At 36.6% G+C, this 17,684-nt stretch overlaps 1 protein-coding gene across 1 annotated transcript; it reads left to right on the top strand.

The window, feature by feature from the left end:
* The first annotated feature begins 7,070 nt into the window (after positions 1 to 7,070).
* LOC133870197 (nifU-like protein 3, chloroplastic) lies at positions 7,071 to 14,190 on the top strand. The gene is made up of 4 exons (XM_062307268.1): positions 7,071 to 7,335; positions 7,436 to 7,553; positions 8,468 to 8,766; positions 13,758 to 14,190. The coding sequence occupies exons 1-4, from the start codon at positions 7,249 to 7,251 to the stop codon at positions 13,947 to 13,949; spliced, it is 696 nt and encodes a 231-aa protein (XP_062163252.1). The 5' UTR covers positions 7,071 to 7,248; the 3' UTR covers positions 13,950 to 14,190.
* Positions 14,191 to 17,684: the final 3,494 nt, after the last annotated feature.

Here is a 17,684-nt window from a genome sequence, read left to right as displayed (position 1 = left end):
GTAGGGATGTAAATAAATCAGTCCGTTTGACAACTCGTTCGATACCCGTTCGGTTTAGCCCAATCCAAACTCGAGCTCGATACTGTAGAAACTCGCTCATTATTGTATAAACTCGCTCGATTAGTAAGTAATACATACCCGACTCGCTCGACAAAACTCCATAAGGGCTCACGAGCTTAGCTCGTTTAAAACTTGACCGGATCGCTCGCCCGGCTCGTTAGTCCAACTCGTTATCTCGTTCATATCTCTTACATATTACTAAAAATAAATTATATAAATTTAAGCATGTATATTAGTAATTAAGTAACATATATTATATATGTTACTTAATATTTAATTTATATGTGTGTGTATTAGTTAACATACTAACTAGTTAGTTCATAAACTAACATATTATCTAGTTAATTAACATATACTAAATAAATGTAATTGATTATATGTTACTTGATATTTTTTGTATATATATAAATAAGCATATAGTATACTAGCTAAGTAAATATTGTATTATATATTAATTATAATACTTTGATAATAGTATTTCGTATGTTAAACTAACATATTAAGTTATTAATAGTTAGTATGGAGGTTATTCACAAATTCAGGCTTGAACTCTGCTTTCACTACAAAAAAAAATTGCAATTTGCCACATGCACTTCGCCACGTGTCATTGGACACGTGTGCGGCGCGTGTTAGATCTGGCTGTAGCTAAATGCACATTTTGCCGCGTGTACAGAAATATACACGGCCAAGTGGCCACGTGTACTACAGTACACGCGGCTAACAGTTAGCCGCGTGTATTTAGTATACGCGGCTAACAGTCTGCCACGTGTACTCAATACACGTGGCAATTTGTTTTTTTTAAAAAAAAAAAATTAAAATATAATTTTTTTATTTAATTTAAATTTTTATTTAATTATTTTTTAAATTATTGATTGTATTTTTAATTTAATTCTTTTTTTTTAGAGGAAAAAAAAATTAATAACTGAAAAAGAAAAAAATAAAAGGAAAACCACACATGTGGTTTTCCTGAACGAGCAAGTTCAGTAGAGAGAGCGAGAGAGAAAGAGCAATACAGAGAGAGCGAGAGACGTCGGGAAGGCCGGCCACGCGGTGGTCAAGGAGCTGGCCGGTGGTGCAGTACTGACGGAGAGAGAGAGAGAGATAGAGAGAGAGCGATACAGAGAGAGAGTGATACAGAGAGAGCGAGAGACGTCGGGAAGGCCAGAGGGAAGGCCAGCCACGCGGTGGTCGGGGAGCTGGTCGGTGGTGCAGTACTGACGGAGAGAGAGAGAGAGAGAGAGAGAGAGCGAGAGATGTCGAGAAGGCCGGAGGGAAGGCCGGCCACACGGTGGTTGGGGAGCTGGCCGGTGGTGCAGTACTGACAGAGAAAGAGAGAGAGAGAGAGAGAGAGAGAGAGAGAGAACGCGTGCAGTATTTAACGAAAATTATTTTCCCTTTTCAAATATTTAAATATAATATATATATATATATATATATTATATTTGAAAGTAATGGTCAGGTGGCGTGCAGGACAATTCCCGCGCACCTACCTACACAAATTTTGGCCACGTGGCCAATTCTCTTATACATATGCATATATATTTTTTATCAATAGTGTACAAAACCTTAATAAAATTTGTTTTTATTAATATATATTTGATAAAAACAATTGGCCACGTGTATTAAATACACGTGGCCAATTTGACGTGTGTAAAAAATATACGCAGCCACTTGTTTTTCTTATACCACCAGCCACGTGTCTTCATTAGACGTGGCCAATTGGCCGTGTGTCTACAGTAAACTATAGCGGTTACTGTAGACACGCGGCCAGTTGCACCTTTTTTTGTAGTGTTTGATCACATATTGAAAAATTTAATAGCCTACCTCGAACTCTAGTTGAGCCGAGCTTGTTGAGTAACCCTGCTCGGCTCGGCTCGGCTCAGCTCAAATATCATTGTCAACGAGCTCGAGTTCACTCGAGTTTTAAACGAGCCGAGCTTGAACACGCATTTTATAACTCGGCTCGAATTCGAGTTCGACTCATAAACAAGCCAATCTTAAAATCTTAAAACTTTATTCAACTCGGATCGGCTCGATTACATCCCTAGTGACAAGCTTGCTAACAGTAGTACAAAAAAAAAAAAAAAAAAAAAAAAAAAAAAAAAAAAAAAAAAAATTAAGTCTAAGCCTAACTGTTTAGGCCTAATCACTTGGGTGCTAAAAGTTAACAGCCGTAGTGTTAATCACTGAAATGAGCCGGTATCGAAAACCTAACTCTACTGACTTGCATCGGAAGTGTCCCCGCCAATACAATTGACAAGCCTCTTTTGCTCACTTTTTGTCCAACTGCAAGTTCTGTTAACTAAACAACCGATGTGTGGCCATTTGTATCATCAATGACCACTCATTGTAGGAGTTTGCCACAGGCAAAATTTTCAAACTCTTACCAGCTATTTAAATATTGATATCCGTTGAAGAATTTTCAACTCCAATATGTAAAAATATTAGTTAAATAAATTAATTAACCTCTTCTTATAACTTTAAACTTTCAAATACTTGGTGTCCCACATGTGAGGGAGAAGTATAAAAATGTTAATTAAATACTTAAACTCATCTATTTTTATCAACTTACGCTTTGAAATAAGTAGTATTTTAACACAATATATACGTGCCACTATAACAATCTTACCAGATTATGAACCTTCTTTGATGCGTATAGAGTAGACCATAATTACATAAACTTATTATATATATGCCACATTGATCTGCTTTATGTCCCGGCCCCTTTCCTGTATTGATTGCTTTTTTTTTTAAAAAAAAAATGGAGTATCTAGATTTACATTTTGTATAATATATATGCAGAGATTGAGGAAACGATGAGGAACCTTCCCTCAAGATAGAGCTAGCAGTACCCGAATAATTATATTTATTTATAGCTAGATAAAATAGTCCGACCAATTGGAAACTAATAACAAAAAAGTAGAAATAATTTAATATATCTAAACAAATTAAAGGATCGATCAATGGATCGGAGGGAAGACAAAAAAAAAACTTCCCCTTGGGAATCCCTCAGCAGTCAGCACCGTACCGGTTCAGTTTCTACCCATGCATTCATTGCATCAGAACTATTGGGAGTATGACTTTCCAACCAATAAAAATAAATAAATGTTAAACGTACGTCATAAAGCTTTAAAATTAGTATAAAATTGGGTTCGTAAAAGACCAAAGGAATCTCCCTGTTGTCGGCCTAAAGCTTATCTTCCAACATTTTTTACAACAATATCCTGGCGGCCTCATCCCCCACGTTGTTCTAGTGCATGCTTCTTTTATTATCATTTGTTTTGGCCCCAACGCCTCAATTATTTCTCATTTTGATACAAAGTGGCCGGATGTACATGTTGGAACGCAAAGAGCATAATTTTAACATATATCGGCCTTGACAGCTTAATTACCAGAACACAAGATCAATAAATAATTAAGAAAGAAAGAAAACACATTGGGCTTCACCTTTTTATTCAAATTTTAATTGTTCTACTTTTTTATTATTTTCGATTTGTGTTGACAATTTGGTTGCTATATCTATAAGTATTGCATGTTAATTTGTGAGTTGATCTGCTGACGCAATGAGTCTGCCCTATCGGCACCGGCATATATATCTGATTGGGTTTTCTTTAAATATTGACCAAAATGCTTTACAAAAGTAGGTGTGTGAATCATTACATGCACCATCCCCTAGCCTGTAGCCTTTCCCTTTATCAATCAAAAAAAAAAAAAAAAACTCATTAAAAGTTGGAAAAGAACATAAAAGAAGAGAAATGCTAGAAATTTACTACTCATCCCCCTTTGTCTCACTTTTTCCTTTAAAAAAATTGATTTTAAGGAAAAAGTTGTCTCTGATGTCACATCAGAGACAACTTTTTCCTTCAAACCAATTTTTTTATTATAAAGGGAGGATGAAGGGGGATGAAGGGTGCATGTGTAGCATCCCTCATAAAAGAATCATAAGCCTGATTGCAATGGTCTTAAAATAATAGTGGCATATACTTAATATTCAATTCTCTTCTTTATATATAGGGAAAATCTTTAAAAAATAAAAAATAAAAAATAAAAAAAAATAAAACGAGAGTTTTGAGGCTCTAAGAGATTTGGAACCGAGGGACTAGTTTTTGCTCGAAAGGAAAAGGAATTGAAAGTCAAGAACTGATAGACGGGAGAGGAGACAGGAGAGAGAGTACAATTTTCTTTTATGAATATAGTAGACCATTGGATAGCTACAGTGATACCTAATACATTGGGTAACACTGTAGTTGCCAACGGTTTAGGGAATGTATAGGGTGCCTGCTGCAAATGAGTTTTTGTGAGTTTTTGTGAATTTTTTTTTATTTTTTATTTTTTTAGATTTTCTCTATATATAGAGAAGGAAATGGGCTATTGGGTGTTTGCTGCTGGTGCTCTTTCAATCTTAAAAAAAAAAAAAAAAAAAAAGCTCTCTCCTCTCACATCTCCCAACAACCCCTTTTAATTATTCTTCTTCTTCTCTTTCTTCGTCTTCTTCTCACAACAACCCCATCTACCTCTTCTTCTTCTTCTTCTTCTTCCTCCTCCTCCTCCTCCTCCTCCTTTCTCTCACAACAACCTCATCTCCCAGCCTCCTCCCCTCACACCTTTACACCTATAGATATGGTACCTCCATTCAACTTCCATCTAAAAATTGGTGAAAGCCCACGCCACTAGCCTTAAAAAGCCGACACATGTTCCTATGCCTAATGAAATAAAAAATAAAAATAATAAACTAAGAATAATAAAAAATAATAAAAAACTTTAAAAATATAAGATTTTTAAAAAGAGAGAGAGAGAGAGAGAGAGAGAGAGAGGCGGATTGAGCCACACCTTTGGACAAAATGGGGGTGGCCGAAACCACCCCCATTTTGCTCTTTCGGGGTGACTGAACCACTCTCACAGGCTATGTGACAACTTCTTAAAGGTGTTGATGTGGACTTCCGTCAATTTTTGGATGAAAGTTGGAATGAGCTACAATCTTTGTCTTTAGCCATAAATGATGTATTATCTACGAAACGAAATGAACCACATGACAAAAAAAAAAAAAAAAGTCTTTAAACCATAAGGGAGGAAAAAAATGTATTTAATCCTATTTTCAAATTACAAGGAAATTGTGATTTAGATATTTGTGTATTAACCCAAATAATACATATATCTCACATTTAATGTAACCTATGGACTACATTCATCAAATGAACATACAATGCAAATTACTCATGTAATCTTAGAAAATTAAACACTTTCATTAAATAAATTGACATACAAATTAGTTTTTAGGGCACTATCTGTAACTCCCCAAATTTAAATCCTTAAATAAAAAAGTTTTTATTTTTAGGCTAAGACAGAATTGTAATATTTGATGGATGAAATAATATTTGTAGAATTTTAAGATATATGTCGTTATTTATGATATGAGTTTTGGTTGGTTGATTTTAGTTTATAATCTTTGATTTTGTTATTAAGTAATTTATCCTAGGTTTTAATTTTATCAAGTTGGATTTAAATAAAAATGTTAGGGGATTTTAACCGGACTAAGAGAGGTTTTTGGGAGTTTATTTTAAATTTTAGATAATTGAGAAATGAAAAAGAAATAATAAAGAATATATAATAAGTAATTAAAAAGAAAGAGAAATTCTTAAATTAGAGAATATATAGTGGGGCTTTTGTTAAATTATTGATTCAATGAAGGCCCATTGACAAGATATTCAACCAGTTGTACAATGAGGTCCCGTGGCAGAGTAGGCCTTAAGAGCCCTTGGATACCATAGCTAAAAAAGAAAGAAAGAAAGAAGCACTAGACCTTATAATGGGAGATCTTCTAGATGCCCTACAAAATTTAGCCCAAGTGGAGTAAACCTTCCCTGGCCTACTACAAAGCCTTTTGCTTTTTTAGTGATAAATCCATTGCCATTCTTTCATTTTGAGAATTTGAATTGGGCTGCTTAAAATAGTCGAAAAGGTTATTTTGGCTAACTTCGTATACACAAAATATAGCCCAAGCAGATTGCACCATATTTTTTATTGGGCTAGACACTTGGACTAAGGAATTGGCTAACTCTTTTCGTACTCAACAAGATATGCACTTAGCTCGATAATGCATTAAAAAAAAATTATGAATAATACTATTTAGTAAATTATTATACGACTGCTATACAATTGGGGTTACGTGACAGTAAAAATCAAGTCTTAATTACTTTTTTTTTTTACAAGTTTTGATTTTCATTGTTACATCATTCCAATTATATAGTAGTCGTATAACAGTCTATTAAATAACATCAATAAAAAAATATATATATATGATTCTCCCGCCTCTTTAGGAATAGTGAAAATAAATAAAGAAATAATATTTAATATAAAATAGTAAATTATAAAATAAAAGTTGTGTTTAATAACCAAAAAAAAAAAAAAAAAACTACTTTTGTAAATTATTCATATCGAGACGTCAATAAGAATTGGATGATTCTAATTAATTTTGAACACTAGTTAAATATTTTAGGATAAATAAACTTGCAAAATCTTGAGGTGTTTTTCTTAGAGTGTGTAAAAACTCTAGAGGTAGAATAGATAACATGGACTATGTGAGATTGGAGCGTGTTTTTGTAACACCTCGGTAACGGGAAATGATGGGTAGGGAACGTTAATATGGGTGGGGGACGTCTTACCGTCCCCCAACCGGCTTTTTGAATAAAAAATAATTTTTTTTATTCAAAAAATAACTTCTAATGTCATCAAAAGTTACTTTTGATAAAAAAAAAATTATTTTTTAATTAAAAGGGAGGGCAGGGACGGTAAAATGTTACCCCCCCCCCCCCCAATCACTACTCCCTTGTAACTGTGAAGAGAGAGAGAGAGAGAGAGAGGGAGAGATTGTCCATCCATTATTCCAACGTGGCTTCTTTTCCTTTGAGTAAATCAGCAATAGCAACTCACAAATTCTGTCCACAAACTTGTTTCTTCCAGTTTTCTTTATTTTTATTTTTTTTATCGGCACTCTTCTATATATATATAGAGAGAGAGACAGAGAGAGAGAGAGAGAAGATCCGCCAATCACAAAACACTTTGTACTATCGACATTCCCTCCATAATCCATTCCTGCTGCAAAAATCATAACTCAACTACAAACATTCAGAAACGTAGAAGAGAATTTCAAATTTGTATTGGGTTTTTGAATTCCCACTGTTTCACTCAATGGTGGGCGTGGGTGCACAGGGTCTCAAAGCAACTTCCTTTTTCCCATTTGAAAAGATTTCAGCTCCCAACATATCAGTCTTCAAGGTCCTTTCACCTCTTTCTTTATTCACAATTTCATCCTTGTTTAAATTCTTCTCTAAGCTAATAATAATAGCCTTATTATGTGCAATTCACCATGCTCCAGAACCCCACTTCAGATTCCAGAGGATTTTCTTCCAAACAGAACTCTTTTCTCAGAGGTCAATTCCATACCAAATACTTTCTTGGCTTCTTCTCCAATCGTGCTCCACGAAATCAAGCGGGTATGTTAATGCAAATGCTCACTGCAAATATTGTTAGAATTTTATTTTAATTTTTCCCCTCTTCTAAAAAGCTTTCTTTGGTTGCTACAATGAAGTAAATTTTATGTTGGAATATAAATTAAATGATTAAATTTACCCGTTTCTATCTGCTTAAGCTTTTGGAAGTTTATCATTTCCTATAGTTTAAACTTTTCGGGTAAGGATATGTTAATTGAAAAATGCTCAATGTAAACTGCAAATATTGTTGGAACTTTATTTGAATTTTTGCCCTGTCGTAAAAAGCTTTATTTGGTTGCTATAATGAAGTAAATTTTAAGAATGACAACTGTTTGAATTGTTTGTTTAATGGCAAATGCTCTTCTTATGGAACTCTAAGGGATATTCCTCTGTAAGAGATTGATATATGGTAAGGACACGTTTGAAGTTGATAAAGCAAGATAAGCTCTTCTTCTTGGAACCAAATCAAGGAAAAAGTGATAGTCTTCTTGTTTCACCTACCGATTTCTCTTATTCCATGGATCTTCCTTTGTTTCCTCTTGACAGAAGAAGATTATTATGCTTAGGAAATGTAAGAAAACAAGAAAACAAGTTCAATTTTGAATCCTACAACAACCATGGCTAAGCTAAGCCACAATTTTATAGCTTAATTTAAGGTTATACAAGCCTAAGGTAAGACACCCCCTTGAAAATTGGCTTGTAAGAGAAGGATGCCGAAGAGCTTATATACATAAAGTTAAGTTGTACTTAAGCCAGGAAGGACACTTAGGATCGTAACATAAGGCAAGTTTTCATTTATTGAAATTATGAAGGCAAATAACATAAGATATCAATTTTTTTTTTCTCCAGCAACGATATAAGGGGGGTTAATGAGATCTTATTGAGTTTTGATTTTGGCATGGTTTCCAATTTTGAAGGGCTTGTGGTTTCACCAAGCTGTGTCCTTCCATTAACTGAAGAAAATGTGGAGAAGGTTTTGGACCAAGTACGGCCTGGCTTGATGGCTGATGGAGGGAATGTTGTTTTACATGAGATAGATGGCCTTGTTGTGGTACTAAAGCTACAAGGTGCTTGTGGGTCATGTCCAAGCTCAACTATGACACTAAAGATGGGAATTGAAACTCGGCTTCGAGATAAAATACCAGAAATTATGGCCGTGGAGCAGATCCTGGACACGGAGACAGGACTTGAGCTTAATGAGGAGAACGTCGAAAAGGTTAGATTTTTGTATCAGTTTCATAAAATTGTCTCATAAAAATACTCAATCTCACTACATTTCACACAAGAAGTTTTAGAAATTAATTTGGAGTAGTCCAAGCCACTTGTTCAAACGTACATATAAAGAAACTTTTAACTGATGGACAGTTCCCATTTACATGAGGGAGCTGCATTCAAGATTCATCAAAAAAATCAGAGGGGGTGAGCCCAAATACCTTATTTGCCATATCAGAAAACAAGAGTGAAGTCACTGATCAGAATTTCCATCTTAAAGACTTAAACTAAAGGCAACTTAAAATGGCATTTACTATGAATATTTCATGGGAGTTGAAAAATAAAGTTAACTGCAACAGAACAGCATACACATCTGTGCTAATTGATTTTGGTTGCAAATAGTTTTCTAAACTTCTCATATTATTACGATCTTCGCAACAACTGACTGGGGGATGCAGAATTTGATGTAGCCGAAGGTGGGAGGAGAGAAGAAGTACAGCTTCTTTTTCCTTGACGTCCTTGAATCTACAAAGAATAAACTAGTCTTCTTTTATTAAGCAATTCAATAATAAACTTAAAGATGTCAATCATTAAAATAAGTTCAATACAAGCCTCCATACAGATTGCAATTCTTAACGTAGACAGGAATCCTAAAGCTACAAAAAAAAAATTATAAAAGATAAATAAAACATTTGAAGTTTCTAGGAAACCCCAAAATACGAAGTCCTGAAATGGTTAGGAGAAAGCAAATAAAATAAAAGAAATCATACTCTTCCTATGACATTGAGGGGGTCACTTGTTTTTTTTTTGATAAGTAATTGTAATTATATTAAAAGCGCAGAGGGGCGCAATCCTTATACACGGGAAGTATACAAGAGAACCCCTAAAAGGGACGAACAGAAATTAAATTTAAAAATTCTACAAAAGTAAAAGAACTCGAACTATAATGGGGCGCTATCCAAAAAAATAAAGTATTGAGCCACCGCTTCCGTAGCTCCACCATGGGTGTCTCTACATCTTCAAACAGTCGAGCATTCCGTTCCCTCCAAATACACCACAGAGAGCACACAGGAGCTAACCGCCAAGCCTTTAAAGCATGACCATCCTCAAGCGCCCCCCCCCAACTATTCAGCAACTCCAACACCGTACGAGGCATAACCCACTCAACCCCGAATAGCATAAAGACGTAGCTCCAAAGAGCCCGGGCGAACTCACAGTGGAGCAATAGGTGATCAATAGACTCCCCGCTCTTCTTGCATAAACAACACCACTCAATTACTATCACCTTCCTCTTACGCAAGTTATCATGCGTCAGAATTTTGCCCAAAGCAGCTGACCAAACGAAGAAGGCCACCCTTGTTGGAACCTTAACACGCCAAATATTCTTCCAAGGGAAACACGGAACCAATGGGCCATCCTTCCTAATTTACTCTTTGTAGAAGGATCTCACCTCAAATACACCTTTTGTAGAGGGATTCCACACTAACTTGTCATACTCCCCATGTCGATTCGAAGTGGAGTATAGACGATCGAAGAAGGAAAGGACCATATCCAACTCCCAATCCTGAATTTGTCGTGTGAAGAGAACATTCCACTGAATAACACCATTATGAACCACCAAGTTATCTTCCACCATCGCGTCTTTAAACCTTGCAATTCTAAAGAGAGCAGGAAAGCATTGCTTCAAGGATCTATCCCCACACCACAAATCTTGCCAAAAACTAATGTTAGAACCATTCCCCACTTCAAATCGAATAAAATTTCGAAAATCCTCCCACCCCCTCCTAATATGCTTCCAAACACCTACTCCAAAAGAACCTAAAGCCTCTTTCGAACACCACCCCCCATTTAGACTATCAAATTTGGCATGAATCACCAAACGCCGTAAAGCCTCTCTCTCCCTACCATACCTCCATAACCACTTACCCAAGAGAGCTCAATTGAATTGAATGAAATTGTGAACTCCCAACCCACCTGCATGCAAGGGTGAACAAATTTTGTTCCAATTTACTAGATGAAATTTGGTCTCTTCACCCATGCCACCCCAAAGAAAATCCTTTCTAATTTTATCAAGACGATTAGCCACCCTCACTGGAATAGGAAACAAAGATAGGTAATAAGTGGGAATATTGGAGAGCGTACTATTGATAAGAGTCAACCGGGCACCCTTTGACAGATACATCCGTTTCCAACCCGCTAACCTCCTTTCCATTTTCTCAATAACTACATTCCAAATAACGGTGGACTTATAAGAAGCACCCAACGGCAAGCCCAAGTAAGTCATAGGCAAAGAAGCAACCCGACATCCAAGAAGATTCGCCAGCCTTTCGACATTCTCTACTCCACCAATAGGAACAATTTCTGATTTTCCTAAATTGATTCTCAAGCCAGAAGCTGCCTCAAAACATAAGAAAATACATCTCAGATGTCGAATCTGTTCTTTTTGAGCGCCACAAAAGATCAAAGTGTCATCCGCAAACAACAGGTGATTCACAACTAAAGCCTCAGAATCCCTTGACCCCACTGAGAAACCTGTCAAATTACCCTGATTCAATGCAGCAGTCAGCATCCGACTCAATGCCTCCATAACAACCACAAACAACAAAGGAGAAAGAGGATCTCCTTGTCGCAACCCACAAGAACTACTGAAAAAACCGGCTGGGGTTCCATTTACAAGAATAGAAAATCTCACCGTAGAAATACAAAAACGTATCCACTTCCTCCATTTTTCCCCCAAACCACATCTCTGCAACAAATAAAGCAAGAAATCCTCTAGTTGTCCTACATCAATTCCCTCCTCTTGAAAGAAATCCATCCTCTAATTTTTTTTTTTTTTTTTTGATAAGTAAGAGAGATTTCATCCTCTAGTTGGCTTCAATCTTTCCCGATCCATTGGAATCCCAAATAATGTCTTTCGCCCTCTTTTTCTTCATTGTCTTGCCAAAATCATGACAACATCTCTACTCCAAGTGTGCTAATAAAATACTTGGGTAATAGTCTTGCTCTTGTAAATTGTTCTTGAACTTGCAACATAAGTAATATGTCACGAGGAATGAATCATCATCATCTGTAACCATATCACCTTGTTCCAAAATTGAATTAACCTCGTTCTTGTACCTCTTGAATTCCATAGAGTATAATCCCTTTCTATAAAATATTCCCAAGTATAATCAGTTATCACTTCTCTGGTATCTGAAGTATAGGGTATCTCATAATTTGCTGTCATGTAAACAGAAAAAATAAATAAATAAAATAAAAGTGCCAACCTTCGGAAGAAAAAGAATCAATCTTTCTTAAAATTGGTCTCTCTGAAATTCCATTGAACAATTGAACTTCAAAGGTACAATTATCAGTTTTAGGGCACCTATCAAATATGTGCTACACATCAACATTATACTTTGAAATACAGTCACAATATATGTTGTTGAACTCTGCTGCATCGACTTTATTATCAGAACAATCCTCATAAGTAGGACAGCTTTAAAATCCCCACTTTGTACACAATTCTGCTTCGTCCAAAAGGGACATTGCGCATAATTTGACCTATAGTCTATCAAACTGTTGGGAGATGCCAAATTGTAGGACTTTTTGGTACTTGGTTGAACTGTCACACATATTTGATATTGGTGATATAGTACCAGTCTGTAATTTGAGGCTGATAAACTTTACCTTAATCAATTGTTTCCTCTCGTGCCAAGTCTTGATAGGCTGTTTTTCTTATTGTCCTGTTACACTGCATCAGTTTTAACCAATTAAATATCCTTCCTTTGAGTTTATAAGTGACCAATTTAACCTTTTTATCTTCCAGAATCTCGATATAAGTACCATTCCAGCTCCATAAACCAATTAAGAAAATCTTCGATATGTAATTGGCCATTAGAGGATTACAGATAACCTTCACTCGAAAATCATGTTCTTCTACTACTTCCCCATGTCTTCTCTTTGGTTGAAAGACTATTTTTTACCTCTTCATCACTTGGATCATTATGATTAAGTTCTCTACGAGATTCAAACCCTTGATAGTCACAACTATGACCACGCCTACACCTATTAGGAATAATATTATTTTCCTCTCCGATCTGGTGTAAACCTGCTACTGCAAAGTTTGGGCGATCTCTTGGAGCATTAACTCTTAGGCTTTAATGACCTTGCTCGTTTTTGGAAGTCATAGAGATGGTAGACAACTTGCTCTGATACCAACTAATATAGTGGATGGTGGGAAGAAAGAAGAAAAATATGGTCTTCCTTGAAGTTCTTGCATCCATAAGGAGGGAAAGAAGAAAAGAAAACTCTATGAGAGCTCAAATAATAAACTCAAAGATCTAAATAATTTAAATAAGTTTAACATAAAACCTTTATATACACTACGACAAATCATAAACTAGACAGAAATCCTGAAATTACTTGAACATTTTAAAAAGAAAATAAACAAATCATAAAATTTATACCAAAACCAAAAATACCTAAAAAGGAAATAAAAGAAATCATGAAGCTTTTATGAAAACCCATAATACAAAAATCCTAAACTTATTAGGAAAAACCAAAAAGAAAAGAAAAGAAATCATTATCTTCATGCAACTTTGAGGGGTTAACTTGTCCTACAGCAGAAGTAAAACTTTTAGATAAACTATATAGGACCCTCAGTCGAATTGAATTCAAATGGTTCACTAAAATGCATGAACTAGTCAATTGGAGCAGAAAATCCTACATGTAGAACAAGGTTAAAACCTTTTTTTTCTTGGCCACAACTCGGTAATACGTTTTTAATTAACGCTTTAACTGACTGCTGCTTATGTTTGTAATTATTCATTTATTGATAATTTCCAATAATTTCTGTTGGTTTTCTGATCATATCTTTATGACTTATTATTTCAACTAAAATATTGATTAAAGCAGCCTATGATTTTTTATTTTTTTGTATGTGGAGGGAGGGGGGGCCAACAATCCAGTCAATCAGGGAACCAGTTGGTTATTTGTTTTCTTTTTCATTTTCAGGTTCTTGCTGAGATTAGGCCATACCTAGCGGGTACAGGAGGTGGAATTCTTGAGCTTATTCAGATCAATGACTATGTTGTCAAAGTTCGGCTTAGTGGACCTGCAGCTGGAGTTATGACAGTCCGTGTCGCTCTTACACAAAAATTGAGGGAAAAGATACCTGTCATTGCGGCTGTCCAGCTAACAGAATGACATGTACACTGAAAAACATTGTCCACAGCAAGCAGAAGATAGTTTTCCATTTTACATTTATTGTTAATCTACATTAAGCACTTGTTATATTAAAACCAATTTGGTCAGTCTTCTTGTTTCTTTCTATTTTAATTGCTTTAGAAAGAAGACAGGGTCTAGACCGCGTAACAGGACGTTGTATGCGAAAACTTGCAGGATCAGTCAATTTTAAATGAAATGGATACTATCTATTTTATGGTCAGGATTTAAAGTCGATACATCTAACGGTGCATATGATTTTATATTATTTAAATGTTTAAAAGACATGCCAAAATTGATTTTATATACATCGTTAGATGCACTAACTTCAAATCTTAACCTTTCATTTAAAATAGACAATATCCATTTCGTTTTATGAAATGGAGAGGATCCTATTCCGTAAAGTTTACCTATGATTGCACAAGGACATTGGGAAACGTAAAGATTGAGGTTAAAGAGGACCTCGCTCACAACACAAGCTTGCTTAGTATTAATTCTTCTCTGCCCAACTTATTCTTGATGGTATTATATAGACTTGCAAACCATAGATGGTTGACTCTGAAACAAACTCAAGATAGACGCACAACAAAGACTCCTACTTAGCGATGGACTGAAATATCTCTAAGGAGATAATGTTCTCTCATAAAACTTATTAAACATGAAAAATTTTAAACAAGATTGATTTCTATAACAGCAAATGTTTTTGCTTAGATAACTTCAATAATCTTTAAGGCATGTATAGCACACTATTATATAGTGTTAGTATACAAGAGAGAAAAGGATAAAATAACATTTGTTAGATACAAGTATGGGAAGCATGGTTGCTGCTGTCATTGGTGCAACAGCATGGCAAAGTCTTCATGACTTGCCGTGTGAGGAAGTATAGCAACAGGGCAAGGTTGTAGCAGCAGTAGTTTTCATATGACTTCTGCAGTAAGGTTGAAGATTGAGTTGCAGACTATGTTGCAGTGTGAAGAGCTACTGTGTGGGACTGATCTGCAGGTTGTGGTGCAGTATGGACACTTGTTGTACCTGCAATATGGGCTACTGCAGAGTCTGCAATGTGGACTGTACTATGAGCTGCACTTTGAGTGTTAACAGCCCCCCTCAAGCTAATGGGGGAGAGACAGACCTTTAGCTTGTCACGAAGAAGGAAGAATCGAGCAGAGGTGAGGCCCTTGGTAAAAATGTTTGCAATTTGGTCTAGAGTAGGCAGGTACCGAGTGATAAGGTCCTTGCGAGCAATTTTCACTCGGATGAAATGATAGTCCACTTCAACATGTTTTGTCCGAGCATGGAAGATAGGATTAGAAGCCAAGGATAGAGTACCAATGTTATCACACCACAAAACTGGAGGAAATTTGAGTGGGAGTTGAAGTTCTTGAATGAGCATTCTAAGCCAATAAAGCTCGGCAGTAGCAAAGGCCATGGATCGGTATTCGGCTTCTGTGCTGGATTTGGAGACCACGGGCTGCTTCTTTGCACTCCAGCTGATGAGACATGGTCCAAGGAAGATAGCATAACCAATGGTGGACCTTCTATCATCAGGATTCGCAGCCCAGTCGGAATCACTATATGCATTAAGAAGAAGAGAACCTTTTCCAAAAAATAAACCATGATGAGCTGAGCCCTTTAGATATCTAAGGATACGTTTGGCAGCAGTTCAATGGGATGTTGTAGGATTATGCATAAACTGACACAACTGATTTACAGAGAAAGCAATGTCCGGTCTGGTCAATGTACAGTATTGGAGAGCACCTACAATTTGTCTATATTCTGTGGCATGTGGCAGTAGATCACCATCAAATTGTGAGAGTTTGGCACCGGCAGGAAGTGGAGTCTTGGAAGGCTTGGCACCAAGCAACTTTGCACGATCAAGTAATTCTGAGATATACTTGGATTGAGATAGATATAGTCCATCTGCTGTTCGGTGCACATGGATGCCCAAGAAGAAGGTAAGAGGGCCAAGGTCTTTCATTGCAAATTCTTGCTTTAAGCAAGAGATCAGTTTAGCAATTGTAGGGGCACTATTTCCAATGACAATTATGTCATCCACATAGATGAGAAGGAACAAATGAATGGTGGAAGTATGGAATGTGAAGAGAGAGTAGTCCACCTTGGATTCTGTAAAACCGAGATGCAGTAGGGTAGTGGACAGCTTGGTAAACCAGGCTCTAGGTGCTTGTTTGAGCCCATAGAGTGATTTTTGTAAATGACAAACATGGTCAGGAAACTCCTTGTTGGTAAAACTAGGAGGTTGTTCCATGAACACTTCTTCTAAGGAACCGTGGAGGAAGGCATTGGATACATCTAGTTGTCGGATTGGCCATTCAAAGTGGACAGAAATGGCAAGGATAGTCCGAATGGTTGAGGATTTGATGACTGGACTGAAAGTTTCTGTGAAGTCAATACCATCTTGTTGCTCAAACCCTTTTGCTACCAACCTGGCTTTAAATCTGTCAAGGGAGCCATCAACTTTCTGTTTTACCTTGAAAACCCATTTGTTAGAAATGACATTCTTGTGGAGAGGCCGAGGACAAAGGTTCCAAGTGTGGTTGGTAATGAGAGCATTAAATTCTTCACTCATAGCTTGGCGCCATTAAGGAGATTTAAGTGCTTGAGAGACCCGAGTAGGTGTGGAAGGTAATGTTGTGGAGTGAAGGGCAATGAAGGGATGCTTGGTGGAGTAGTAGAGTGTAAAATCTGCAAAAGATTTAGGGCAACGGGTTCCATCTCGGGACTTGGTTATCATGGGATGAGAAGGATTTGGATTTTGAGGTGCAGAAGAGTGACGATCAGTGGATGAGAGGGAGGTGTTTTGCAGATTTTCAGTGAGTGAAATAGGTGGAGAGGAGCTGGTTGGTGTATGAGTAGGTTGCAAAGGAGGAGACAGGTCATGAGATGAAGAAAGGAGGTCTACAGAAGTTGATGGGGAGTTGTCATCTGTTTGGGCAGCAGGTAAGGCATGAGATGGAGTGTTTGCAGTAGCTGCTGGAGTAGCTACTGTATCAGAATTTGAGGGAACATGATCTGCTAGTTGCACATCAGAATTTCTTACAAGAGAAATGTGGATAGATGGAGAGTGGTATAAACCATCAACTAAATTATTAAGGGAAGGAAGAGTACCTGAAGTGAGCGAGTATGATGCAGAGGGATATTGCAGAGGGGATATCCAATCTTGAGCAGGAAAGGTTGTTTCATCAAAAACAACATGTCGACTAAGATAGATTCTTTTAGTTGCTGGATCTTGACACCGGTAGCCTTGGTAATTTGAGCTATATCCGAGGAAGATGCATTTCTTGGATCTGAACATGAGTTTATGTCGATTGTAAGGTTGAAGCAAAGGGTAACAAGAGCAGCCAAAGGTTCGAAGGATAGAGTAATCTGGATTTTTCTTCAAGAGTTTAACATAGGGGGACTGTTTTTGAAGAACATAAGTAGGTAGTCTATTTATGAGATAGACAGCAATGTTAAAGGCATCTACCCAATAGGATGAAGGGAGTTTGGATTGAGCAAGAAGAGCTAGACCCGTTTCAACAATGTGTCTATGTTTTCTTTCAGCTAAACCATTTGTTAAGGGGTGTGTGGGCATGAGATTCTATGAAGTATTCCATGAGAGGTAAGGAATTGTTTGAATTGGTTAGAAGTGAATTCCCCACCTCCATCAGATTGAAAGGCTTTAATCTTTTTAGACACAAGGTTTTCAACTAGCCCTTT

This window comes from Alnus glutinosa, chromosome 6, assembly GCF_958979055.1.
Source record: "Alnus glutinosa chromosome 6, dhAlnGlut1.1, whole genome shotgun sequence".
NCBI lineage: Eukaryota > Viridiplantae > Streptophyta > Magnoliopsida > Fagales > Betulaceae > Alnus > Alnus glutinosa.
This window is presented reverse-complemented; position numbering and strand designations above follow the sequence as displayed.